General features: G+C 40.4%; 3 protein-coding genes and 1 long non-coding RNA gene across 4 annotated transcripts; 1 reads left to right on the top strand and 3 right to left on the bottom strand.

Moving 5' to 3' along the window:
• Positions 1-678: 678 nt before the first annotated feature.
• Positions 679-3,911, bottom strand: LOC143318194 (cytochrome P450 2J6-like). Its single transcript, XM_076726261.1, has 9 exons — positions 3,718-3,911; positions 3,248-3,413; positions 2,997-3,149; positions 2,754-2,914; positions 2,385-2,558; positions 2,158-2,299; positions 1,858-2,045; positions 945-1,086; positions 679-854 (listed from the first exon to the last, which is right to left on the bottom strand). The coding sequence occupies exons 1-9, from the start codon at positions 3,907-3,909 to the stop codon at positions 679-681; spliced, it is 1,494 nt and encodes a 497-aa protein (XP_076582376.1). The 5' UTR covers positions 3,910-3,911.
• On the top strand, positions 3,004-10,689 carry LOC143318195 (uncharacterized). Its single transcript, XR_013076994.1, has 3 exons — positions 3,004-3,228; positions 7,637-7,793; positions 8,889-10,689. It is a non-coding gene; the product is annotated as an uncharacterized LOC143318195 (long non-coding RNA).
• Positions 6,215-10,113, bottom strand: LOC143318193 (cytochrome P450 2J4-like). The gene is made up of 9 exons (XM_076726260.1): positions 9,922-10,113; positions 9,105-9,270; positions 8,861-9,016; positions 8,613-8,773; positions 8,278-8,454; positions 7,670-7,808; positions 6,732-6,919; positions 6,480-6,621; positions 6,215-6,390 (listed from the first exon to the last, which is right to left on the bottom strand). Exons 1-9 carry the CDS (start codon positions 10,111-10,113, stop codon positions 6,215-6,217), a joined length of 1,497 nt encoding a protein of 498 aa, XP_076582375.1.
• A 3,747-nt stretch (positions 10,690-14,436) lies between the features above and the next one.
• LOC143318699 (uncharacterized) lies at positions 14,437-27,263 on the bottom strand. The gene is made up of 18 exons (XM_076727162.1): positions 27,072-27,263; positions 26,550-26,715; positions 26,309-26,461; positions 26,061-26,221; positions 25,726-25,902; positions 25,162-25,300; positions 23,946-24,133; positions 23,689-23,830; positions 23,433-23,599; positions 18,150-18,404; positions 17,627-17,792; positions 17,386-17,538; positions 17,138-17,298; positions 16,803-16,979; positions 16,244-16,382; positions 14,960-15,147; positions 14,703-14,844; positions 14,437-14,612 (listed from the first exon to the last, which is right to left on the bottom strand). The coding sequence occupies exons 1-18, from the start codon at positions 27,261-27,263 to the stop codon at positions 14,437-14,439; spliced, it is 3,042 nt and encodes a 1,013-aa protein (XP_076583277.1).
• Positions 27,264-27,771: the final 508 nt, after the last annotated feature.

The raw sequence follows: 27,771 nt of genomic DNA, 5'->3' as shown, positions 1-27,771 counted from the left end.
TCCAGGGATGAAAAACACCCAAAACAAAAAAACAATAACAAAATAGAGCTTAAAATGATTGTGTATAATTTCAACATTGTCCACAAGTCATGTAACGCACACAGGTGTTTATTTACAGGCGATTCCTGTATCATCAGCTCCTCCAAGCAGCTATAGATCAAAGTACACCTGCTGTAGGTGTGCAGTCCACAACCTGAGGGACAGTGAGTGAACTGAACACACATTCATTTAAGTGGATGTTTATATAGTTCACACTTTGTACGTCTGCGTGTCCCTTTCTCATCTACGTGATATCTCAGGAACACCTTGAGGGAATTTCTTCCAATTTCAAAATGTTCATAATGTTCTACAAAAACACTTTTCTGACCACAGTTCAACGCCATAACTCAAGAACAGAGGGGGAGATTATGACATTATTTCACGTTTGTTCAGATACTGAATTGGTGACACTAATCTTGGGAGCCCACCGTGAAACTCTGCTGATTGTGTGAATCTGCTGGTCACAGAACAGTGTCCGTGTTGGAAAAACGATAACTCACCACAGTCATACATGAGATTATGTGTTGTGGTGCAGTCTCCACTGGACTGCTTAAAAGTTTAAATGGCGTTGATAAGAAAACTGAGCGCAGTTTGGTTTTACTGCAGCACACAGTCCAGAGTAGAGATCAGGTTGCAGGCTCAGCGGGCTTTGGCGTAGATCTTAAAGGGGTACGGTGTGCGCGTGGCTCCAGTGATCCCTTCTGTACTCAGCTCAACCCCGTCCAGAGTGGAAAAATGAAATTTCTGAAACAAACTGACGAAAAACAGGAACAGCTCCATTCGGGCCAGGCCTTCACCCAAACATGCCCGCTTTCCTGGAGGAACAAGCACAAATGAAAGAGAATGAAGGCAAGCTCAAAATTCAGTCATTAGTCAAACTCAGACTCATCAAATGTGAAAGTTACCCGCAGAGAAAGGTAAAAATGCATCCCTCCTCACAAACTTCCCTTCAGCATCCAGGAAGTGTTCAGGGTTAAAGGTGTCGGGCGTTTCCCATTCATTCTTGTCAAACAGCACGGAGGTCAGGTTGGGCATCACAGAGGTTCCCTGCACAAAGAGATCGCAGACAATTTAGGATTTTTATACAAAAAGATAAGAGCGATGGTGCAGCCACAGTTTGTTTACTGTCAACATGTCAGTTTTCTCAGAGTTAAGAATTGAGGTTTTGGCTTATGTGGATAAGCTCAATAAGAAATTTAGATCCCTCAGTGTCAAGGATTTCATGGTTCGCAGAAAGGGCTTCCAGACTGTACGTAAGGTTTTTCAGGAGCTTTCTGTGCAGTATTTTCTCCAGCGTGATTCGGTTCAGGACCTTTTGATCCAATCTTTGAATTTAGGGGGTGAGAAATGATTCCATTTCATAACAACAGGGAGCTTAACCAGCAAGCCAGTGAGGGCCAAGGCTTTTGCAATGAACCAGACGGATTATCATCCCAGGAAATGCCAGAAGTCGCTGTACGTGGATTAGAAGTAATTGTTATTCCATAAGCAGTCTGAAGTGTGTATATATATTTCAGTGGGATTTTTTGTTGTACATTTAATCTTCAGCCGAAAGTAATAACAAACACTGGCCTCTGCGCACACTAAATACCTTTTGAAGACAGCGCCATCATCAAATAGTGAAAACGAGGAATGCAAGATAAGTCATGCAAAAACACACAAAGAAATGAGGCTGTGAACGTTAACTGACTTTTCCCACACTGATAAATTTCAGACACACAAACTGCACAAAACTACACATCAGCTTTCTAATAAACACATGAGTGATAGACTGGCAGTTTGGATTCCTTTGCTGCTGTAGGCTGTAAGTAGATGCACCTTTGGTATAAAGAATCGGCCCAGTGTCGTGTCCTTGGCGGCCATTCTGAGTCCATTGAGAGGAACAATGTTTCCCATCCTCTGGATCTCATGGATGACGGCGTCAGTGTAGGACAGGTTGGGTCTATCAGCCATGGTGGGCCGGCGGTTCTGTCCGATCACTCGGTCTATCTCTGCCTGCACTTTGTCTGGGAGGTGAAATAAAAAGATTTATCAGTCAAAGTGACCATTTGATCTGCAACATGTTCTTTCTCTGCTATCATCTATTTCCTGCTGTGGGACTCTTGTCTGAACACCCACCCTGGATATGAGGGCTCTTGATGAGGTAGATGAGGCCCCACTGCAGGGTCTTCGAGGTGGTTTCACTACCAGCCAGGAACAGATCCAGACAACACAGAACCAGGTTTTCATCGTCAAAACCCAGTTGACTGTTTCTGTTGCGCTGTCAGGCAGAGTGGAGAGACAGGTCAGTATGTTTTTATAAGCTTTTGGTTCTCATATATAATGACTGATTGTGAACACCATACTCTCTCTTCTATCAGGAAGGTGTCGATGTAATCTCGTGGGTTGCTGGGGTCCAGGTCCAACTTGTGCCTCTCTATCTCTCTCCTGATGGATGCCTCCAAACATTTGGAGTTGCTGAAGATGCCATTGTGAGGCCCCGGCAGGCGTTTCATCAGTGCAGGGAAGGCATCATACAGCTGTTTGGAGAGGGAACAGGACTCATTCAGTGGTGTAAAGACTTCACTTCAGTTAACATTATTTTCTGATTGACACTTTCATCTGCATTGTTTCCAAAGTCAGTTGCACTTTCATACTGGCTTTTTTGAATGTGTATCCGCAAATTTAAATGGACAAAGCCATGTGAGGTTGTTTGTTGTGTCAGAGCATCTTACTAGAGCCCATATGGAGCCTTCCAGATAGGCCATCTCAGTCAGGTTGTTCAGCATGCTCTGGAAGTTGTGGTCACTGTAGTCAAACCGTCTCCCAAACACTATCTGGCAGATGATGTTGGCTACAGCGCTGTTTAAGAGGGGCGCAGGGTCAAATGGCTCACCTGAACAGAAGAAATATCTTCAGTCACAGTACACTGTGTATTTTTGCTTCTCATCCTGTTATATTTTGTTGTTTTTGCCAACCTTTCTCCTTCTCCATCGCCTTCTGCAGATGACGACTCTCTTCACAGATGCTCTGCTCCATGGAGCTTTTGGCGAGACCAAAAGTACGCAACGTGGACATGGCAAAACGTCGCTGTCTCCTCCACACGTCCCCATTACTGAAGAACAGACCCGCTGATGCAGAGAAAAACCACATGATGTTACTCAGGCAGGGATCAGGAGGCAGGATTACTGCTTTAACAATGATGCGCTGGTACGTGTGTGTGACTCACCGGAGTTCCCTGAATAAATCCGGGTCACCATCGGGCTGTAGGGCCGGTCCACAAAGTTGTCGGCTTGTGTCACTATGGCTTCCTTCACCATCTTCCACCCAGACACAAACACTGTTTTGTGTCTTCCCAGGCGAATGCAGAACACATTCCCATAAACATCAGCAAGCTGTGGATGCAGGAGTAGAGAATAAGTGGCCTGTTGTTTAACATGTGACTCGGATAAGATGCATATTTCAGAGCAATTATGTCTGTGACACTGTGACGATGACAATCAGCAGGTTTTCAGCATTGTTTTCTTCCATAAACATGTTAATATTCTGTTGGAGCACATTCTAACTGATTTTTTTAGGACCTGTCTCTAGGCACACTAAAACAGGAGATTCACTACTGAACATGTAGCTTTTTCATGGAATTTTCAGAATCGCAAAAACACGACTGCATAATATGAAAATATGATTCTGTCATCTTACCTTGGTTAGGTAAATGTGAGGCTGCTTAGATTCAATGCTGAAAATGTTTCCTAAAAGAGGGAGAGCTCGTGGTCCTGGTGGAAAGTTAGGTGGATCCTTTTTGTTCAGAAAATACACGATGAGGAGGACAGCAAAAATAAAAATCAGCAAACCCTTCACGTCAAGCCACAGAAATAAATCACACAGCCACATTGTGAAGCAGAGGAGAGGAGCAAGGCACTGCGAAGGATCAACATCAATTTCTAGTTAGAGATGGGCTGGTACTCTGCTGACTCACAGCTTATGAAGACACAATGATCAATGTGTGAGAGGGGACAGCCCTCCATTAACCAAACACAGACTAAGAATATGCTAATAACTGTCCTAATCTTTCACACCATTACAAAAGGACATCGTAAAGGGCAGTGAACAAAAATAGTCATACACATCAGAAGTTAATTTTAGACTAAATTGTTCTCTGAGATGTCAGCCTCTGTCAGTCAAACAGTATATAATGTATTTCATTTCCAACTAATTGTGGCATGTAAATTCTGTCCACCTCTTATTATTTCTCACCTTAATGCAGCAAGTAGATCACCAAAAATATGCAGATTTGTGCAAAAGTCTGATGACACTGTAGAAATTTCTGTCTGGGATAACTTGGAGCATGAGTAGAAGCAAATTATACCAATGATGGTACATGAACTGCTCCTGTAACAGTACATAGACTTACGTCAACATAGCATTATACCATATTACAGGTTAGCTAGCTAGCTAACTTGACTAAATTGAACATAATGTAAGCAAATATGTGGTTAGGTAACTTTCTAATTAAGAACTGCTAATTAAAAATTTGCCATTGTAGGCTATCATGATGTGTTTGTTGTAACATTACAGTTTCATCTGTCTGATAATAGGGTACTGTTATATTACCCTATGTTGTAGTTGATGGTTTTATCACTTTACGCCACTGTTGTTATTTTGTGTTAGCTGTAGTGTGGTTACCACTACGCTAATCATGATGGTTTTTGTTGTTGTTTGGTGATTAACGTTAGCTATTTTTAGCCATCAGTCTGTTCACTATAGCATAACAAACTGTTCAAAGACGACTGAGCACAAGAGACAATGTGGTAACAAAATGCATTTAGAATAGCACTTGTAGTGAAAACTTGGTTAATTTGGACTTTACACCAAAGTAGAGTACTTAATGTATGGCTGATGCAACAGAGGCTACTGGACCCTGGAACTACCTCATCTAAATGGAGTGCGGACATTTTTAACGTTACACGTTACTCCTGTGTGTGTCCTGCCAGGACAAGCTAAAATGTCTGCTGTCAAAAGGTCTCTCACATTTTGTTGTGCCAGAAAGGAGAAGGGACTTTAAAAGAGTTATTTACGAGCCACAAACAGCGCAATGCGATTCGATAGTCATGCTTTAAAGTGAACTTTACTGATCTTATATAAAATTGCAGATGGGAAGTTATGGTAGTAGCGGCTAATGTAGCCTTGAGCTTCTAGCTTTAAGCAGAAGTGAGCAGCATATCTACAGAGGAGGGTAGTTTAATTTCTTTCTCATACTCCTTGGATTGTTCCATTCCCAGAGTTGGGAAGTTGTTCTTTCTACTTCTGTGTGTTAATGAGCTTTTAAAGGTCCAGTTTGTAGGATTTGTTGGCATGTAGTGATGAGGTTGCAGTTAGCAACCAACTGAGCACCCTTTGTCTCTCCCTCCCCTCCCCTACGGTGGTCGCGAAAGCATGAAAGACGCTTGTTGGAGCCAGTGTTTTTATTGTTTTTATGTGTAACGTTATGTATGTTATGCTGTACAGCATGCATTGCTACTGTCATTCTTGACAGTACCACTAGATATCTCCAAAGTAATTTTTTACTTCTAAAAATTAGTCGGCTAATTAGTCACAGTTGCAATAGTAATTAAAATAATAACAAACAATTAATTATATACCAATTATTTGTTTCCTCCAGTTGCTTGTAGATAAGTCACCAGCCATGAATGTATGTCATGTTTAGTTTTTAATAATGACTTAGGTTTGTGACACAAATCAACTAATCATTTATTACTTATTAGCAAATGTGTTGAAATAGTTTGTTAATGATCCCATATTAACTAATGGCTTATACATGACATAACTGATCATCATTACTATAGAGAAAATTTAACCAATACAGGTTCTAATCTTGAAGAATGTATGTTCATGAAATCTTTATACATGTTGTCATTAACAAATACAAGGACAAAGGGAACATCTTTTAAGCAGTATCTGTGAAGATACTCAAGTCATCCAGGTCATGGTTATCCAAGTAGGGCTGTATCAAAGGGCAACTGGACTTGGTTGGAGAAACTTAAAAATGTTTCAAAACATAGAGGCAGAGACAATAACCAGGTCAGTCAGAAGAGTGAAAGAATGACAGTCAAAGACAGTTTTCTCTTCTGAACTGTTTTAAGTCTTATCTGTTTCACATCAGTTGGATGTAAAGTGGTTGAGTGAGATGCTGCAGAATTCAGCGAGCCTTGGCATAAACCTTGTAGGGGTGTGGTACACGTGTAATTCCAGTAACTCCTTCTGTACTCAGCTCAACTCCATCAGGAACGGAGAAAGAGAACTTTTGTAGCAAACCGACAAGAAACAGGAACAGCTCCATCTTGGCGAGGCCTTCTCCGAGACACACACGTTTCCCTAAAGAGTCCACAGAAGGTTTAACAGTTCAGGATAACACTTATATTCTGGTTGAGGTTGTGCTAAAGATTGAGGTGATTGAGGTTTACCTGCAGAGAAAGGCAGGAAAGATTCTCGCTTCACAAACTTTCCCTCAGCATCGAGGAAGTGTCCTGGGTTGAAGCTGTCTGGAGTCTTCCATTCAGTCTTGTCAAACAGCACGGTGGTCAGATTGGGCATCAAGGATGTACCCTAAGAAACAAGACCTTTACGTTAACACCATGTATTGCTGAAACAACACTTTCATTCCTCCAAAACTTTCAGGAGATAATTAAGACTTAAAATGACTGTACTAAATGCACCTTGGGTATGAAGTAACCACCCAGTGTTGTGTCCTTGGCGGCCTTTCTGAGTGCACTGAGAGGAACGATGTTTCCAACCCTCTGGATCTCATGGATGACGGCATCAGTGTAGGGCAGGTTGGCTCTGTCAGCCATGGAGGGCAGGCGGTTCTGTCCAATGACTCTGTCTATCTCTGCCTGGACTTTATCTAGAAATACAAGAAAATTGAAGGAATGGGCTTGTGAGTATTGCTTTAAGACAGACTTGAAAAAAAAAAAAAACTGAAGTTTTTCGTTCATTTCCTCCAAAGTTGCTTATAAATAAGGATGATTGAAGGCAACAGGTTGCTGCCTTGAACTTTTTCTTGTGCAGGTAGTTTTTGCTTCCTGAACTGAACATTGCTACAAAGAAAACATTTATCTGAATGGCTCAATTGCTCTGTTACCTCAAAGTTTTATCCACTAACTTGCAGATGTGGGGATCAAATCAGGACATATTGTCATTAATGCCAATAAATCCTTTTTGTAAACTTTTAAATGAGAAAATGAGGTATGTGAACAATCCCTATCATCAGCTATGCTAGTGGCATGGCAATATTGGTTGGTCTGTCAGTCCACCACTTTGGTCCAGACTGAAATATCTCAACAGCTATTGGATGGATTGATAGGTACAGTCCTGCAGAGCTGCTAGCATGGCTGTATACTCATTTGGTGTTCTTTCCATGTTGTGTCCATTGACTGTATAATAAACAGTGGATGTAGCCACCACGATGTCAATCATTGTTTTTTGGACTGCCATTTTTAAGCCTTGCTATGCCTCTATCTGATCTAGTTTGGCCACCAGTTCATTCGCCCCTGCTGGCCCTTAGAAAGAATGCAAGTTCAAGTTGCGTCCACTAATTCCACTGTCTATGGTTGTTTTTCAGGTAGCTCATTTTTGGGACAAGTGTGTTACCTACCCTGGACATCCGGGTGTTTGATGAGGAAAACCAAAGCCCACAGCAAAGTGGTGGATGTTGTCTCAGTTCCAGCCAGGAACAGATCCAGAGAGCACAGGGCCAGATTTGTCTCAGTGAAGCCCAGGTCGGTCTCTTTGTGCTGTTCAGAAATGCAGACAGGATACAGTTGATTGATTGGAGGGGCTACACAGTGTGTACATTATTGTTTTTTCTGCCTACCACTGCCATCCTGTGCTGTGATTGGCTAGTGCTTATTGCCTCTATTTGAGCATCAAAGAGTATATTTTAAGCGAAATCCTGATCTTTTCCTAAACCTAACCAACTTGTTTTGGTGCCTAAATGTAACCAAGCTGTGACTGAAAACTGAAAATAATAAGTGTTTGGTTTCACATGGGATGCAATCCCCACTCTCCAGCATGATAGCCCTGTGTTTGATCCATTCGTCCACCACAACCTCCCTCCTACTGGAACTTTGTCACTCTTTGTACTGTCAGTTAAAGGCTTTCTGACCAACGGGCACTAGCCAATTAAAACACAGTAGGGCGGGACTTGGTTGAACAGAGTTGGGGGAAAAAAATCACATAAGCGCAATGCAGTTGTTCACATACCTTCTCCATTTCAATGATGAAAGTGTCAATGTAGTCGCGGGGATTGTTGCAGTCCAGGTCCTTCTTGTGACTCTTCACCTCCTCTGTGATGAAGTCTTGGAGCGCGTTGAAGTGGCTGAATATTTTGTTGTGAGGACCTGGCAAGTGCTTCATCACTCCAGGGAATGACTCATACAGCTATTCGGAATAAAGAAGTAGATGAGAGAAACTTTCACTCACATCATCTTTGGTGACAAGTTATGAGCATGGCCATTGGCCTCAGAGACGGTTACAGATCGTCTCCCGCAGTCCCACCAGAATACTGTCTCTGAAGTCACCAGATGTGGCTGACTTACCAGACCCCATATAGAGCCTTGCAGAAAAAGAACTTCAGACAGATACTTCAGCATCATCTGGAATTTGTGGTCGTTGTATTCAAATCGTTTCCCCATCACCAGCCGGCAAATGATGTTGGACACAGCGTTGTTGAAGAGGCCTGCTGGATTGAATGGTTCACCTGGAGGAAAGGAGTCCGCTGTTTAGACAGCTGCTGAAGAGCTGAGGCGACAAACTATAACTGTACTTTATACTTATTGTGTGCCACCTTTTTCCTTCTCTATCTCATCCTGCAGGTGTCGGATCTCCTCACAGATACTCTGCTCAAGGCTGTTTTTGCCCAGGCCGAAACTACGTAAGGTAGACAAAGCAAAGCGCCGCTGTCTCTTCCATGTTTCACCATTGCTCATGAACAGACCACTACCTAGACACAAGCATGCAGAGGAAAGAGGGTTAATGGTTCAGGGGAAGTAATTTCTCTGCAGCATGAGAGAAAGGACAGATTTGTACACCTTTGGTTCCTGAGTAAAGTCTGTCCATCATTGGACTGTACGGTCGATCCACAAAGTTCTCGGCTTGTGCCACAATGGCTTCCTTCACCATCTTGTATCCAGACACAAACACCATCTTGTCACTGCCAAGGCGGACGCTGAACACATTCCCATAGATGTCAGCCAGCTGCAGACAATACATGAAGGAACAGTGATGAACCACAACACATTACTGCATCATATGGACTTTTGGATGACGAACAAATGTGCCACCTGTTGTGCCAAATGTGCATAGAGATCAGAATATGCATTTGTATTTACAATTTCACCACCAGATGTCAGTATCTGCTTTTAGTTTCTATATATATTCAAATTCAGTCATCAATTCAGTCAAATACAAATGCACATTTCCGAAAGTGTGCAAACTTTAAGCTACAGTACATTCTCAAGGTGAATTAATAAAAAGTATTGACTGGCTTCCATTTTATTTTAGGTCGTTGCCAAATTAAATGTGTTATTGTTCACATATGCCACTATCCTGATAGGAAATTCACATACTGTTCATACTGTGATGAATCTTGAACTGTATGTTCAATTAAATTAATCAGATCAATCAAATTTAAATGTATTAGAATGTCTCAATAAAATTCCTATTTTAATATGAAAATATGCACAGCAAAGGTTAATGGAGAAACAAAAACTAGAAATCACTTTTAAAGAGCTCTAACAAAACTAAAACATATCATTAAAAGCCTTTAGCAATGATATCACTTTTAATCTTTGATCCTTAATAATTACAGGCACTGTAAGGTGAAACCTTCTGTGTATTAATCTTTACCTTGGTAAAATAAATGTGTGGATGTTTTTGGTCCACACTGAAGAAATTCCCAACAAAGGGAAGAGCCAACGGTCCTGGAGGAAAATTTGGAGGGTTCTTGTATTTGAGGTAGTCTGCAATTAGAATAAAAATTAAAATAAAAAGGAATGTCGCCTTGAGGTCAAAACTCAGTAAAAAATTATAAAGCCACATTGTTGAAGAGAGTTGAACCAGCAGCAGGAGGAAGGTCTGAGCTTTTGTCCTCACTTGAAATACCTGTTGTTTTATAAAGTCTGAATGTACAAAGGGGCTTGTGATCATTGTTCTTACATAACCACCGACAGACACACCTCCTTTTCCCATGAGCACATCCAACTCAACTCACTTATATGAGACTTTGTTTGGTTTTTCATAGTGTAAACAGAATTAAACCAACAATACAAAGTGCAGCGGGAATAAAAGGCATCTAGCTGATCCACTGTGCTGTTAATGCACCTGAGTCACTTAAAAAAGATTTTCATGGGTGATGGTAGTTGTTGAACGATGAAGAAAACATCTCCCATTATTCAGTGTTACATCACAACCTCATCTTTTGTTATTGTTTCAATTCAGAGACCTGCAGCGACAGAAATTGCAGTCTGTGTGTTTAAGTTTGTGAAGCTCACCGTTGACTCCATGTTGTCGCCATTTCAGCAAAACCCCAACTTCTCCAAACTGTCGCGAAAAAATTATGGTTTGAGTTAACAGCACTGGAGGATAAAGCGATGACTGCCACCTCAATTAAAGGCAAAATCAGAGAATTTCATGGTTTCTCGTCTAATTTTGTTACTTCGTCTTCTGCTTCCTTATTGATAATCTGTGAAGATGACATAGACATGGCTTCAGATGAAGATACAAAGTTATGTGCACACAACAGAATAATTTTTTCATTCAGTACTTACAAAATCAAGGAGGCTTATTTTTCCAGTTTCTCCAGTGAGGAAGCATAAGATTTCTAAAGGTAACTACCCAACCTGTCCTAGATGCAAAAGCAAAGAAAGAACATTTATGCATTTTACATGGACATGTGAAAAATATAGTAGCTTTTAGATAGCATCACACTTTCACTCAGTCAATGATAGATATAGAGGTTAATATATGTGTATTTGAAACTGAGGCTTTGATTTGTGCTTCAGGCTTTGATTTTATGACATGAAGCAAATCACGTGTAATTACTCTGGAGCCTTTGCGTGAGAGATCGTGTTGTAATATACGAATGCATAATATATATCATGGTCTCATGTTGCTCAAGACCAGTCATCAAAACATGATTTGCTCTTTATATTATGTAACACTTGATGTCTCAACAGTTTCTGAATGTCTCAAGTTATTGACCAACTCGATAAATTATCTGAGATCCCATAGAGGGAAGATTTTCAGACCAACGATAGATAAATAAATGCTGAATCAGTACAAGTATAAGTGTGTTTAAATGTCTTCACACAAAGTGAGAAAGTAACACATCCACAGTGAACTTTGTGTGAGTGTAAATTAACTATAACATTAGTAAAAAGCTGTTATTTGTGACCTTAAAATCTGGGTAACCTCACACAGATGTACTAATGATATATGTGAAGGCAGGTTTCCCCATCAGGTGCAACAAAGCTACTAAGAAATAGAGCACAGACTCAAGCATCGTGTTAATAGCTGTGCCCTGGAAAGCAAGTCATAAAACGTTGGCATCAGTTATGTAGAAGTAATTTATGAATTTTATAACTTGTTATCCTTCCCTGGGTGGCTCTGGCTGTACTCCTTTACCTTAGGTATGAAGTATTCTCCCAGTGTGGTGTCTTTACTGGCCATTTTAGAGAATCCCAAGGGAAGAATATTTGCCATCCTTCGAGACTCATGGATGACAGCGTCCGGATAAAGCAGGTTGGGTCTGTCGACTGTTCGATCACTCTGTCTGTCTCTGCCTGGACTTTCTCTGATTGAGGAAGCAGAGTCGCAATCCAAACGAGGGCCCAGTGTAAAGTATTGGCAGTTATTTCTGTAGCAGCCTCAATCTGGTCCAGGGTGCAAACTAGCAGGGTTTCAATGCTGAAGCAGAAAATGCACTCATTTCCGTGCTCTCAGCCTAATTTTTATTTCAGTCATAGATGGATGTTTTTCTTTTTTTGTTTTTTTTTGTTGTTGTTGTTACATTTCTATGTCATTTTTGATAGTGATAGCTGGAGAGCGACAGGAAAGGCAGTTTACATAGACTTACATTCATTTCTTGGAGACTTACCATAACCTTAACCTAAACCTGATGGTTTATATTATGAGGGTTTACATATTGTCCCCGTAACAAAGGTGAATCCCCACACTGTAAATAATATACCTATGTGCATACACACACACACACACACACACTCACACCTTCCTGTGTTTTTTGCACTTTTATTTTGAAAGCTATGCAGGTTAACCAGAAGTCTTATGTTGACATCAGTCAGACTGTCAGTGATTTATTTTTACACTATTGCAAATACTTATTCCTTTTCCCTAATACAAGATAACATTGTAGGTTGGCTGTAACACTTTCTGCATTTTGAAATAAATGAATGACTCTGGTTATAGAGGAATTGCACAGAAAGAGAAGGCAACATTTCAGAGCTGTTATAAAACCATTCCGACAGATGACAAATCTCGTAAATCATTCACTCAAATACAAAACTATGGCAGAAATTGACATCAGTAAAAAACAAATTCAACCACACTGTTTGGTCTACACAGTATATCAGTAATATATTTTTTATGTAAGTACCCTTCGTGTTATTTAACCAACTTGAATGGGCCCATTAAACAAACCTCAAACTGACACTTTGCCCTCATTTCGGCTTTAGCCCACAACACAGAACAATCTCAACATTCATTTACAAAACAATAAAAATAAAAAAAACATGGTTCACACACTGGGCACATTCATAAGATCAGTCAGTTTTCACTGTTATGTTATTTCATGGACCAAACAATAAATTGATGAATGATGAATCTAATCTGCAGATTGATGGTGAAAACTGAATTGCAGCACTAACTGTTTAGGACAGAAATTTACATGCGTTGGCCTCACATTTACATCACATTGAGACCGTTTGATCTCACTCGACAGGCAGCTCCTAAATACAACAACGAAATTACTTGAATTCTTTCTTCAGCAGTAAAGTCACAAAATGAGTAGCCTGTACCTGAAGTGTAGATTAACACGTTTTTCCGAGTGGTCTCTGAACGCAACGCACGCGTCGCTTGATAATAACGTCATTTCATCATGGCGCCTGTTAAAAAAACGTAAGTAAATGCGGATTGTTGCGCTGTCCAAGAGAAAAGGAGATCTTTATTAATATTTTTTATATATAGAAGTAAAAGACAAGAAAGTGTGTCTGCGTAAGTTTGTGGGGATGAGCTCAGAGTGATGATAAAGGCTAAACGAGCATCATTACAGCTAAAACATGCTAAACTGAGCTACAAGGACATGTGCTGGGATAAAGTTAACCCGCCCAGGAAGAGTTTGTTTGCCCAACAAGCAGCTTTAACAAGACCGCATTTTGACAGAGGCAGTGGTATGCAGGGAAGCTTTGTGGTGAGCGAGCTAAAAGCTAAAAAACTGAAACCTCATGTGGTTGTGACCCCGCGGTTCCACCGCGCCTTTCTCCATGACATCGCGTCTGCAAGTCGATTTTGTTCTGTCCTCCATGCAGCTGCAAACCCGGCTGATTTGGTCATATTTCCTTGATATTTGTGCTTCTACTGTGGGTAAATAGGCTTCAAAGTTAAATGGTTTCTCTTATTTTGTCTGTTTCAATTGTGCACACGCATCCATCAAAAATAGACTTGTGACAGATTTTACTTAGAGTGCTAGCAAGGTTTAGTTCAGGAGGGATTGCTTACCCTCTTCTTCTTCATCATCTTCATCTTCTCCTTCTTTCCTTTTTTTTAATAGCTATTTTTACTATGTGTTCATGTTACCAGGTGTAAATTAAAATGTTAATGTAAAAAGAGAAACAGAAACAACAGAAACAGAAAATTCGACAGTAGTGGTGAAAATTGCAGCAATTTATGTGTTAAATAGATGTAATAGTAAATGAATCACTAACAAACTATTAATTATATACAAAAATTGTTACATCCAGTTGTTAGTAGATAAGTCACCAGCCATGAATCTGTTATGTTGAACCAATACAGTTTGTATGCTTGAAGAATGTATATTTTAGGAAATCTTCATACATTTTGTTATTAATAAATACAAGGACAAAGGGAACATCTCATAAAGAGTGTCTGTGAAGATACTGAAGTCATGCAGGTCATGTTTATTCAAGGATGTTTGTATTAAAGGGCAACTGGACTTGGGTTTTTAAACGTAGAGGCAGAGACAATAAACAGGTCTTCGCTACATGAGGCAATCATATAACAGTGAAAGGCTGACAGTCAAAGACAGTTTTCTCTCCTCCTGAAGTATTTGAAGTCTTATCTGTTTCATATCAGTTGGATGTAAAGTGGTTGAGTGAGGTGCTGCAGAATTCAGCGAGCCTTGGCATAAACCTTGTAGGGGTGTGGTACACGTGTACCTCCAGTAACTCCTTCTGTACTCAGCTCAACTCCATCAGGAACGGAGAAAGAGAACTTCTGTAGTAAACCGATGAGAAACAGGAACAGCTCCATCTTGGCGAGGCCTTCTCCAAGACACACACGTTTCCCTAAAGAGTCCACAGGAAGGTTTGACAGTTCAGGATAACACTTATATTCTGGTTGAGGTTGTGCTAAAGATTGAGGTGAATGTGGTTTACCTGCAGAGAAAGGCAGGAGAGCTTCTCTCTTCACAAACTTTCCCTCAGCATCGAGGAAGTGTCCTGGGTTGAAGCTGTCTGGAGTCTCCCATTCAGTCTTGTCGAACAGCACAGAGGTCAAGTTGGGCAATATGGATGTACCCTAAGAATCAAGACCCTTATGTTAACACCATGCATTGCTGAAACAGCACTTTCATTCCTCCAAAACTTTCAAGACATTATTCTGTTAAGACTTAAAATTACTGTACTAAATGCACCTTGGGTATGAAGTAACCACCCAGTGTTGTGTCCTTGGCGGCCATTCTGAGTCCATTGAGAGGAACAATGTTTCCAACCCTCTGGATCTCGTGGATGACGGCATCAGTGTAGGGCAGGTTGGCTCTGTCAGCCATGGAGGGCAGGCGGTTCTGTCCAATGACTCTGTCTATCTCTGCCTGGACTTTATCTAGAAATACAAGAAAATTGAAGGAATGGCCATGTGAGTATTGCTTTAAGACAGACTTGAAAAAAAAAATTGTGAAGTTTTTCGTTCTTTTCCTCCAAAGATTGCTTACAAATAAGGATGATTGAAGGCAACAGGTTGCTGCCTTGAACTTTTTCTTGTGGCGTAGTAACTGAACATTGCTACAAAGAAAACATTAATCTGAATGGCTTAACTGCTCTGTTACCTCAAAGGTTTATCCACAAACTTGCAGATGTGGGGATCAAATCGGGACATATTGCCATTAAATGCCAGTAAATCCTTTTTGTAAACTTTTAAAAGAGAAAATGAGGCATATGAACAATCCCTATCATTAGCCATGCTAGTGGCGTGGCAATGCCACTGGCAATCAGTTGGTCTGTCAGTCCACCACTTTGGTCCAGACTGAAAAATCTCAACAGCAATTGGATGGATTGATAAGTACAGTCCCGCAGAGCTGCTAGCATGGCTGTATACTCATTTGGTGTTCTTTCCATGTTGTTTCCATTGACTGTATAACAAAGAGTGGACCTAACCACCATGATGTCACCCATTGGTTTGTGACTGCCATTTCTAAATCTAGAGGTTGGCATTGTGGCAATCTTGGCATTTTGGAGCCAGATGTGCCCATGTTTGGATGAGAGGATGGACCTGCCATGGGTACGCATCGCTGTGCCTGTATCCTGATTTGATATGACAGAGAACATGAGGACAAGTTGTGGTAGTGATTTGCAACCATGCCGTAAAGCACACCCTGCTTTATAATGCAGTTCTACATGGGCCTACAGTGACTAAATTAAACATCATGCTGTATTGAAAAAGACTTGAAACAAGCAAATGAGACCATAAACTCATGAGGAAACTGTTTACTGAGGTAATAAATCAAAATAGTCAAAATCAGATTTTCTCATAATCATGCATACAATCTGTTTTGCAACCAGTGAGGTTGCCCCCTGCTGGCCCTTAGAAAGAATGCAAGTTCAAGGCACTTTCTCATTCAGACCCACAAGTTCCGTCCACTAATTCCACTGGCTATGGTGGTTTTCAGGTAGCTCATTATATGGCCTAGTGTGGCACCTACCCTGGATATCGGGGTGTTTGATGAGGAAAACCAAAGCCCACAGCAAAGTGGTGGATGTTGTCTCAGTTCCAGCCAGGAACAGATCCAGAGAGCACAGGGCCAGATTGGTCTCAGTGAAGCCCAGGTCAGTCTCTTTGTGCTGTTCAGAAATGCAGACAAGATACAGTTGATTGACAGGAGGGCCTACACAGTGCAGTGTGTACAATATTGTTGGCTAGTACTTATCGCCTCTATCTGAGCATCAAAGAGTATATTTTAAGCCAAATCCTGATCGTTTCCTAAACCTAACCAACTTGTTTTGGTGCCGAAACATAACCGAACTGTGACTGAAAACTGAAAATAATAAGTCACTGTTTGATTTATCTTCGGTATGAGTCCTGTGTTTGATCCATTCATCCACCACAACCTCCTCCCTACTTGAGCTTTGTCACTCTTTGTACTGTCAGCTAAAGGCTTTCTGACCAATGAGCACTAGCCAATTAAAACACATTGGGGCGGGACTTGGTGGAACAGAGTTGGGGGGAAAAAAATCACGTGCTCAATGCAGTTGTTCACATACCTTCTCCATTTCAATGATGAAAGTGTCAATGTAGTCGCGGGGATTGTTGCAGTCCAGGTCCTTCTTGTGACTCCTCACCTCCTCTGTGATGAAGTCTTGGAGTGCGTTGAAGTGGCTGAACATTTTGTTGTGAGGACCTGGCAAGAGCTTCATCACTCCAGGGAATGAATCATACAGCTATTCGGAATAAAGAAGTAGATGAGAGAAACTTTCACTCACATCATCTTTGGTGACAAGTTATGAGCATGGCCATTGGCCTCAGAGACGGTTACAGATCGTCTCCTGTAGTCCCACCAGAATGCTGTCCCTGAAGTCACTAGATATGGCTGACTTACCGTACCCCATATAGAGCCTTGCAGAAAAAGAATTTCGGACAGATACTTCAGCATCTTCTGGAATTTGTGGTCGTTGTATTCAAATCGTTTCCCCATCACCAGCCGGCAAATGATGTTGGACACAGCGTTGTTGAAGAGGCCTGCTGGACTGAATGGTTCACCTGGAGGAAAGGAGTCCACTGTTTAGACAATTGCTCAAGAGCTGAGGCGACTAACTATAATTATATGTTATTCTCATCATGTGCCACCTTTTTCCTTCTCTATCTCCTCCTGCAGGTGTCGGATCTCCTCACAGATACTCTGCTCGAGGCTGTTTTTGCCCAGGCCGAAACTACGTAAGGTAGACAAAGCAAAGCGCCGCTGTCTCTTCCATATTTCGCCATTGCTCATGAACAGACCATCTAGACACAAGCATGCAGAGGAAAGAGGGTTAATGGTTCAGGGGAAGTAATTTCTCTGCAGCATGAGAGAAAGGACAGATTTGTACACCTTTGGTTCCCGAGTAATGTCTGTCCATCATTGGACTGTACGGTCGATCCACAAAGTTCTCAGCTTGTGCCACAATGGCTTCCTTCACCATCTTGTATCCAGACACAAGCACCATCTTGTCACGACCGAGGCGGACGCTGAACACATTCCCATAGATGTCAGCCAGCTGCAGACAATACATGAAGGAACAGTGATGAACCACAACACATTACTGCATCATATGGACTTTTGTCTTAATTTCAGTCAAATGCACATTTCCGAAGGTGTGCAACATTAAAGCTACAGTACATTCTCAAGGTGAATGAGTGGAAATTATTAGAATGTCTCAATAAAATTCACACTTCAAAATGAAAATGTGCACAGCAAAAATTGATGGAAAAACAAAAGTAGATATCACTTTTAAAGACCTTTAACAAAACTAAACATATCAATAAAAGCCTTTAGTAATGATATCACTTTTAATCTTTGTTCCTTAATAATTACAGGCACTGTAAGGTGAAACCTTCTGTGTATTAATCTTTACCTTGGTAAAATAAATGTGTGGATGTTTGTTGTCCACACTGAAGAAATTCCCAACAAAGGGAAGAGCCAACGGTCCTGGTGGAAAATTTGGAGGGTTCTTGTATTTGAGGTAGTCTGCAATTAGGATAAAAATAAAAATAAACAGGAATGTCGCCTTGAGGTCAAAACTCAGTAAAAAATTATAAAGCCACATTGTTGAAGAGAGTTGAACCAGCAGCAGGAGGAAGGTCTGAGCTTTTGTCCGCACTTTAAATACCTGTTGTTTTATAATGTCTGTATGTACAACGGACCTTGTGATAGTTGTTCTTACATAACCACCGACAGACACACCTCCTTTTCCCATGACAAGCAAGATCTCATATGATAAAAACTAAAGTGATGATATAGTACATGATAAACAAAATGATCTCTCAACAAAACATTAAAAATCAATTTTACTTGAACATAACAATATTATAGCAGTCGCTCATAGGCATGGCCATCTCGACTGAACAGTATAACACACACTACATGAAAGACCTCCGCTGTCTTCCAGTGACCTCAGACTTTGGATTTTGTAAATAAACCAATGATACGAAGTGCGGTGGGAATAAAAGGCATCTAAATGCTCAGAGATTTAGCCTCAAGGTAACTGGGCAGAAAAAGCTCTTTTCTACTGTCATCACTTATGTTAAACCAAAGAACACAGACAAACACAATTTTCAGTACTTTCACAAACACTGTGTGATTGTGTTAAAGGTACAATAACATTTCTGCATTGAAATGTCTCAAAACAACTCGACCTATATTATATATTGTCTTGACTAGTGTGCTTAGATAATCCTAAATGTTCACAACAATGTTCAAACTCAGAGAAACTGCAGTTCCGTGTGAATTAACGGTGCGTTTCTTTGGTTGCCTGTCAGTGGCTTCACATCCCCTTAACGCCCTGTACTTTGGATAACAATTCAATTCAATATTCCTTTATTAGTCCCGCGAGGGGAAATTCCAGGAACTTCCAGGCAAATATGGGGAACACCAGATGACACATCTGAGAGTGAAGAAGAAAGCCAGCGAACGTGATTAAACATAACGTGAATTAAACTTTAACACGTTACCATCTGTGAACATTTTGGCCTGAGTCACTTCAAAAAGAGTCTGTGCATTTGAGTTTGTGAAGCTCACCGCCACTCCCTCCATGTTCTCGCCATTTCAGCAAATGGCTGACTTCTCCAAACTGTCGCTAATCAATTCATGCAAACTGACGACTCTGGGATATGACCAAAATCATTTATTGATTTCAAAACAGAGTAAAACATTAAAACATTTTTTAAAAAAATTGCTGACAAAGAAAAAATTATGGTTTGAGTTGACAGCACTGGATGACTGCCACCTCAATTAAAGGTAAAATCAGAGAATTTCATGGTTTCTCGTCTAATCGTGTTACTTCGTCTTTTGACTCCTTGCTGATAATCTGTGAAAATGATGTTGACATGGCTTCAGATGAAGATACAAGGTTATGTGCACACAGCAGAATACATTTTTTTTTATTTAGTACTAACAAAATCACAGAGGCTAATTTTAAATGTTTTCATCAATGTTATCTTTCTCCAGTGCTGACGTCTAATATTTCCAAAGACAAGTACCCAACCTGATACAAGTAGTTTTTAGATAGCATCAACATTCACTCAGTCAATGATAAATATCGAGGTTAATGGACTTGTATTTAAGACTGAGGCTTTGATTTGTGTGTCGGACTTTGATTTTATGACGTGAAGCAAATCACATGTAATTACTCTGGAGCCTTTGCGTGAGAGATCGTGTTGTAATATACCAGTGTGTAATATATCATAAATATATCACTATCACCTATCAATATATCACTCAAGAAAATCCCATGACCATTACACAAATAAAGAACAACTGACTGTCAAAATAAGTTAAAATAACTTTGCACTATGCTCTCTATATGCACAATATCATACATGTTTACAATTGCATCCCCATGCTGCTTCTGCACTTGCACTTTCTATATTGCATCCTATATTATTGCACCTCAATAACACACCTCAAAATGTGACTATACTCTGGCACACTGTGAATATTATACATAAATCATATGTCCGTTGTCTGTCTGTATACGTTGTGTCCAGTGCTGTTGTCTGTTTGGACTATTATGTTATATGTTGTGTGTTATATATTACTTGCACATTGGAGTATGGAGAAAACGCACTTCAATCCACTGTGTAACCACCTGCATTGTTTGGTTGACAGTAAAGTTCACTTTGACTTTGACTTTGATCATGGTCTCATGTTGCTCAAGACTAATGATCAAAACCTGATTTGCTCTTTATGTCATCTAACACTTGATTTCTCAACAGTTTCTGAATATCTCAAGTTATTGAGTCAAAAATTATCTGAGATCCCATAGAGGAAAGCTTTTCAGACCAATGATAGATAAATACAGTAGATACTGAATCTGTCCAAGTATAAGTGTGTTTAAATGTCTTCACACAGAGTGAGAAAGTAACACTGCCACAGTAAACTTTGCGTGTGTGTAAATTAACTATAACATTAGTAAAAAGCTGTGATTTGTGACCTTAAAATCTGGGTAACCTCGCACAGATGTACTAATGATATATGTGAAGGCAGGTTTCCCCATCAGGTGCAACAAAGCTACTAAAAAAAATAGAGCACAGACTCAAGCATCGTGTTAATAGCTGGGCCCTGGAAAACAAGTTATAAAACGTTGGCATCAGTTATGTAGAAGTAATTTATGAATTTTATAACTTGTTATCCTTCCCTGGGTGGCTCTGGCTGTACTCCTTTACCTTAGGTATGAAGTATTCTCCCAGTGTGGTGTCTTTACTGGCCATTTTAGAGAATCCCAAGGGAAGAATATTTGCCATCCTTCGAGACTCATGGATGACAGCGTCCGGATAAAGCAGGTTGGGTCTGTCGACTGTTCGATCACTCTGTCGATCTCCATCTGGACTTTCTCTGATTGAGGAAGCAGAGTCGCAATCTAAACGAGGGCCCAGTGTAAAGTATTGGCAGTTATTTCTGTAGCAGCCTCAATCTGGTCCAGGGTGCAAACTAGCAGGGTTTCAATGCTGAAGCAGAAAATGCACTCATCTCCGTGCTCTCAGCCTAATTTTTATTTTAGTCATAGATGGATGTTTTTTGTTTTTTTGTTTTTGTTGTTGTTGTTGTTGTTGTTATATTTCTACGTCATTTTTGATAGTGATAGCTGGAGAGCGACAGGAAAGGCAGTTTACATAGACTTACATTCATTTCTTGGAGACTTACCATAACCTTAACCTAAACCTGATGGTTTATATTATGAGGGTTTACATATTGTCCCCGTAACAAAGGTGAATCCCCACACTGTAAATAATATACCTACGTGCATACACACACACACACACACACACACACACACACACACACTCACACCTTCCTGTGTTTTTTGCACTTTTATTTTGAAAGCTATGCAGGTTAACCAGAAGTCTTATCTTGACATCAGTCAGACTGTCAGTGATTTATTTTTACACTATTGCAAATACTCATTCTTTTTCCCTAATAGGAGATAACATTGTAAGCTGTAACACTTTCTGCATTTTGAAATGAATGAATGACTCTGGTTATAGAGGAATCGCACAGAAAGAGAAGGCAACATTTCAGAGCTGTTATAAAACCATTCAGACAGACGACAAATCTCGTAAATCATTCACTCAAATACAAAACTATGGCAGAAATTGACATCAGTAAAAAACATTCAACCACACTGTTTGGTCTACACAATATATCAAAAATATATTTTTCTATAAGTACTCCTTGTGTTACTTAACCAACTTGAATGGGCCCATTAAACAAACCTCAAACTGACACTTTGCCCTCATTTCGGCTTTAGCCCACAACACAGAACAATCTCAACATTCATTTACAAAACAATAAAAATAAAAAAAACATGGTTCACACACTGGGCACATTCATAAGATCAGTCAGTTTTCACTGTTATGTTATTTCATGGACCAAACAATAAATTGATGAATGATGAATCTAATCTGCAGATTGATGGTGAAAACTGAATTGCAGCACTAACTATTTAGGACAGAAATTTACATGTGTTGGCCTCTGTTGAATCACATTGAGACCATTTGATCTCGCTCGACAGGCAGCTCCTAAATACAACAAAGCAATTACTTGAATTCTTTCTTCAGCAGTAAAGTCACAAAATGAGTAGCCTGTACCTGAAGTGTAGATTAACTAACTAAATAAAAAAACTGAAACCTCATGTGGTTGTGACCCCGCGGTTCCACCGCGCCCTTCTCCGTGACATCGCGTCTGCAAGTCGATTTTGTTCTGTTCTCCATGCAGCTGCAAACCCATCTGATTTGGTCATATTTCCTTGATATTTGTGCTTCTACTGTGGGTAAGTAGGCTTCAAAGTTAAATGGTTTCTCTTATTTTGTCTGTTTCAGTTGTGCACACGCATCCATCGACTTGTGGCAGATTTTACTTAGAGTGCTAGCAAAGTTTAGTTCAGAAGGGATTGCTTACCCTCTTCTTCTTCTTCCTCTTTTTCTTCTTCTCTCTCTCTGTCTTTTTTTTTTTTTTTTTTTTTTTTGCTATTTTTACTATGTGTTCATGTTGCCATGTGTAAATCTTGGTCATTAAAATCTTGATGTAAAATTAAGTTTGTGTGCAGAAAATTCGACAGTCATGGTGAAATTTGCAGCAATAGTAAATGAATTACTAACAAACTATTAATTATATACAAAATTGTTAGTTCCAGTTGTTAGTAGATGTCAGCAGCTATGAATCTATGTTATGTTGTGTTTTTACCCATGACTTAAACAAGGTTTGTGACAAATTAGTATATCATTTATTAGTCATTTTGAAATGATTTGTTAATTATTTTAGTTCATTAAATAATGGCTTATACATGACCTAACAAAATTGAGCTAATACAGTTTGTAAGCTTGAAGAATGTACATTTATGAAATCTTCATACATTTTGTCATTGCAACATCACAAAGGCAAAGGGAACATCTTATAAAGGGTGTCTGTAAAGATACTGAAGTCATGCACGTAATGTTTTTTCAAAGAGGCTTGTATTTGGGCTTTGAAACGTAGAGGCGGAGACAATAAACAGGTCTTCGCTACATGAGGCAATCATATAACGGTGAAAGGCTGACAGTCAAAGACAGTTTTCTCTCCACCTGAAGTATTTTAAGTCTTATCTGTTTCATATCAGTTGGATGTAAAGTGGTTGAGTGAGATGCTGCATAATTCAGCGAGCCTTGGCATAAACCTTGTAGGGGTGTGGTACACGTGTACCTCCAGTAACTCCTTCTGTACTCAGCTCAACTCCATCAGGAACGGAGAAAGAGAACTTCTGTAGTAAACCGACAAGAAACAGGAACAGCTCCATCTTGGCGAGGCCTTCTCCGAGACACACACGTTTCCCTAAAGAGTCCACAGAAGTTTTAACAGTTCAGGATAACACTTATATTCTGGTTGAGGTTGTGCTAAAGATTGAGGTGAATGTGGTTTACCTGCAGAGAAAGGCAGGAGAGCTTCTCTCTTCACAAACTTTCCTTCAGCATCGAGGAAGTGTCCCGGGTTGAAGCTGTCTGGAGTCTCCCATTCAGTCTTGTCAAACAGCACAGAGGTCAAGTTGGGCAATATGGATGTACCCTAAGAATCAAGACCCTTATGTTAACACCATGCATTGCTGACACAACACCTTCATTCCTCCAAAATTTTCCAGACATAAATCTGTTAAAACTTAAAATGACTGTACTAAATGCACCTTGGGTATGAAGTAACCACCCAGTGTTGTGTCCTTGGTGGCCATTCTGAGTGCATTGAGAGGAACAATATTTCCGACCCTCTGGATCTCGTGGATGACGGCATCAGTGTAGGGCAGGTTGGCTCTGTCAGCCATGGAGGGCAGGCGGTTCTGTCCAATGACTCTGTCTATCTCTGCCTGGACTTTATCTAGAAATACAAAAAAAATTGAAGGAATGGACATGTGAGTATTGCTTTAAGACAGACTTGAAAAACTGTGAAGCCCTCTGTTCATTTTCTCCAAAGATTGCTTACAAACAAGGATGATTGAAGGCAACAGGTTGCTGCCTTGAATTTTTTCTTGTGGCGTAGTAACTGAACATTGCTACAAAGAAAACATTAATCTGAATGCCTTAACTGCTCTGTTACCTCAAAGGTTTATCCACTAACTTGTAGATGTGGAGATCAAATCATATCACATATTGCCATTAAATGCCAGTAAATCCTTTTTGTAAACTATTAAAAGAGAAAATGAGGCATGCCAACAATCCCTATCATTAACAGCAATGCCACTGGCAATCAGTTGGTCTGTCAGTGCACCACTTTGGTCCGACTGAAATATCTCAACAGCAATTGGATTGCTTGACAGGTACAGTCCTGCAGAGCTGCTAGCATGGCTGTATACTCATTTGGTGTTCTTTCCGCGTTGTTTCCATTGACTGTATAACAAAGAGTGGACCTAACCACCATGATGTCACCCATTGGTTTGTGACTGCCATTTCTAAACCTAGAGGTTGGAGTTGTGGCAACCTTGGCATTTTGGAGCCAGATGTGCCCATGTTTGGATGAGAGGATGGACCTGCCATGGGTACGCATCGCTGTGCCTGTATCCTGATTTGATATGACAGAGAACATGAGGACAAGTTGTGGTAGTGATTTGCAACCATGTCCTAAAGCACACCCTGCTTTATAATGCAGTTCTACATGGGCCCACAGTAACTAAAACATCACGAGGAAACTGTTTACTGAGGTAATAAATCAAAATAGTCAAAATCAGATTTTCTCATAAACATGCATACAATCTGTTTTGCAACCAGTGAGGTCACCCCCTGCTGGCCCTTAGAAAGAATGCAAGTTCAAGGCACTTTCTCATTCAGACCCACAAGTTCCGTCCACTAATTCCACTGGCTATGGTTGTTTTTCAGGTAGCTCATTATATGGCCTAGTGTGGCACCTACCCTGGATATCGGGGTGTTTGATGAGGAAAACCAAAGCCCACAGCAAAGTGGTAGATGTTGTCTCAGTTCCAGCCAGGAGCAGATCCAGAGAGCACAGGGCCAGGTTGGTCCCAGTGAAGCCCAGGTCAGTCTCTTTGTGCTGTTCAGAAATGCAGACAGGATACAGTTGATTGACAGGAGGGCCTACACAGTGCAGTATGTACAATATTGTCGGCTAGTACTTATCGCCTCAAATTCAAGCATCAAAGAGTATAGTTTAAGCCAAATCCTGATCTTTTCTGAAACCTAACCAACTTGTTTTGGTGCCGAAACATAACCAAACTGTGACTGAAAACTGAAAATAATAAGTCACTCTTTGATTTATCTTCGGCATGAGTCCTGTGTTTGATCCATTCATCCACCACAACCTCCTCCCTACTTGAGCTTTGTCACTCTTTGTACTGTCAGCTCAAGGCTATCTGACCAACGAGCACTAGCCAATTAAAACACAGTGGGGCGGGACTTGGTGGAACAGAGTTGGGGAAAAAAAAAAATCACATGTGCTCAATGCAGTTGTTCACATACCTTCTCCATTTCAATGATGAAAGTGTCAATGTAGTCGCGGGGATTGTTGTAGTCCAGGTCCTTCTTGTGACTCTTCACCTCCTCTGTGATGAAGTCTTGGAGTGCATTGAAGTGGCTGAACATTTTGTTGTGAGGACCTGGCAAGTGCTTCATCACTCCAGGGAATGACTCATACAGCTATTCGAAATAAAGAAGTAGATGAGAGAAACTTTCACTCACATCATCTTTGGTGACAAGTTATAAGCATGGCCACTGGCCTCTCAGGCGGTTATAGATCGTCTCCCGCAGTCCCACCAGAATGCTGTCTCTGAAGTCACTAGATATGGCTGACTTACCGTACCCCATATAGAGCCTTGCAGAAAAGCAACTTCAGACAGATACTTCAGCATCTTCTGGAATTTGTGGTCGTTGTATTCAAATCGTTTCCCCATCACCAGCCGGCAAATGATGTTGGACACAGCGTTGTTGAAGAGGCCTGCTGGACTGAATGGTTCACCTGGAGGAAAGGAGTCCACTGTTTAGACAATTGCTGAAGAGCTGAGGCGACTAACTACAATTGTATTTTTTTCTCATTGTGTGCCACCTTTTTCCTTCTCAATCTCCTCCTGCAGGTGTCGGATCTCCTCACAGATACTCTGCTCGAGGCTGTTTTTGCCCAGGCCAAAACTACGTAAGGTAGACAAAGCAAAGCGCCGCTGTCTCGTCCATACTTCACCATTGCTCATGAACAGACCATCTAGACACAAGCATCCAGAGGAAAGAGGGTTAATGGTTCAGGGGAAGTAATTTCTCTGCAGCATGAGAGAAAAGACAGATTTGTACACCTTTGGTTCCCGAGTAAAGTCTCTCCATCATTGGACTGTACGGTCGATCCACAAAGTTCTCGCCTTGCGCCACAATGGCTTCCTTCACCATCTTGTATCCAGACACAAACACCATCTTGTCACGACCGAGGCGGACGCTGAACACATTCCCATAGATGTCAGCCAGCTGCAGACAATACATGAAGGAACAGTGATGAACCACAACACATTACTGCATCATATGGACTTTTGTCTTAAATTCAGTCAAATGCACATTTCCGAAAGTGTGCAACATTAAAGCTACAGTACATTCTCAAGGTGAATGAATGGAAATTATTAGAATGTCTCAATAAAATTCACACTTCAAAATGAAAATGTGCACAGCAAAAACTGATGGAAAAGAAAAGTAGATATCACTTTTAAAGACCTTTAACAAAACTAAACATATCAATAAAAGCCTTTAGCAATGATATCACTTTTAATCTTTGTTCCTTAATAATTACAGGCACTGTAAGGTGAAACCTTCTGTGTATTAATCTTTACCTTGGTAAAATAAATGTGTGGATGTTTTCTGTCCACACTGAAGAAATTCCCAACAAAGGGAAGAGCCAACGGTCCTGGTGGAAAATTTGGAGGGTTCTTGTATTTGAGGTAGTCTGCAATTAGGATAAAAATAAAAATAAACAGAAATATGGCTTTGAGGTCAAAACTCAGTAAAAAATTATAAAGCCACATTGTTGAAGAGAGTTGAACCAGCAGCAGGAGGAAGATCTGAGCTTCTGAAGACTTTTGTCCTCTTCACTTGAAATACCTGTTGTTTTATAAAGTCTGTATGTACAAAGGGCCTTGTGATAGTTGTTCTTGCATAACCACCGACAGACACACCTCCTTTTCCCACGTCAAACAAGATCTCATATGATAAAAACTGAAGTGATGATATAGTACATGATTAACAAAATGATCTCTCAACAAAACATTAAAAATCAATTTGACTTGAACATAATATTATAGTAGTCGTTCATGGGCATGGCCATCTCAGCTGAACAATATAACACAAATTGCATGAAAGACCTCCGCTGTCTTCCAGTGACCTCAGTCTTTGGATTTTGTAAATAGAAGTAAACCAACAATACAAAGTGCAGTGGGAATAAAAGGCATCTAAATGCTCAGAGATTTAGCATCAAGGTAACTGGGCAGAAAAAGCTCTACTGTCATCACTTACGTTAAACAAAAGAACACCAAC

The sequence above is a fragment of the Chaetodon auriga genome, chromosome 3 (genome assembly GCF_051107435.1).
Source record: "Chaetodon auriga isolate fChaAug3 chromosome 3, fChaAug3.hap1, whole genome shotgun sequence".
NCBI classification, from domain to species: domain Eukaryota; kingdom Metazoa; phylum Chordata; class Actinopteri; order Chaetodontiformes; family Chaetodontidae; genus Chaetodon; species Chaetodon auriga.
The sequence above is the reverse complement of the archived record's forward strand: the minus strand, read 5'-3'. Positions and strand labels throughout refer to the sequence as shown.

Coding starts and splice junctions, on each gene's coding strand:
- LOC143318194 (XM_076726261.1), bottom strand. CDS start 3,909: ATGTGGCTGTGTGATTTATTTCTGTGGCTTGACGTGAAGGGTTTGCTG. Junction 2,559..2,753: donor AAGGCTCCATATGGGCTCTA/GTAAGATGCTCT, acceptor CTCTCCAAACAG/CTGTATGATGCCTTCCCTGC. Junction 1,087..1,857: donor GCCGATTCTTTATACCAAAG/GTGCATCTACTT, acceptor CTCTTTGTGCAG/GGAACCTCTGTGATGCCCAA.
- LOC143318193 (XM_076726260.1), bottom strand. CDS start 10,113: ATGTGGCTTTATAATTTTTTACTGAGTTTTGACCTCAAGGCGACATTC. Junction 6,920..7,669: donor CAAACACCCGGATGTCCAGG/GTAGGTAACACA, acceptor TTGTATTTCTAG/ATAAAGTCCAGGCAGAGATA. Junction 6,622..6,731: donor GTGGTTACTTCATACCCAAG/GTGCATTTAGTA, acceptor CTTGTTTCTTAG/GGTACATCCTTGATGCCCAA.
- LOC143318699 (XM_076727162.1), bottom strand. CDS start 27,263: ATGTGGCTTTATAATTTTTTACTGAGTTTTGACCTCAAAGCCATATTT. Junction 24,134..25,161: donor CAAACACCCCGATATCCAGG/GTAGGTGCCACA, acceptor TTGTATTTCTAG/ATAAAGTCCAGGCAGAGATA. Junction 23,831..23,945: donor GTGGTTACTTCATACCCAAG/GTGCATTTAGTA, acceptor CTTGATTCTTAG/GGTACATCCATATTGCCCAA.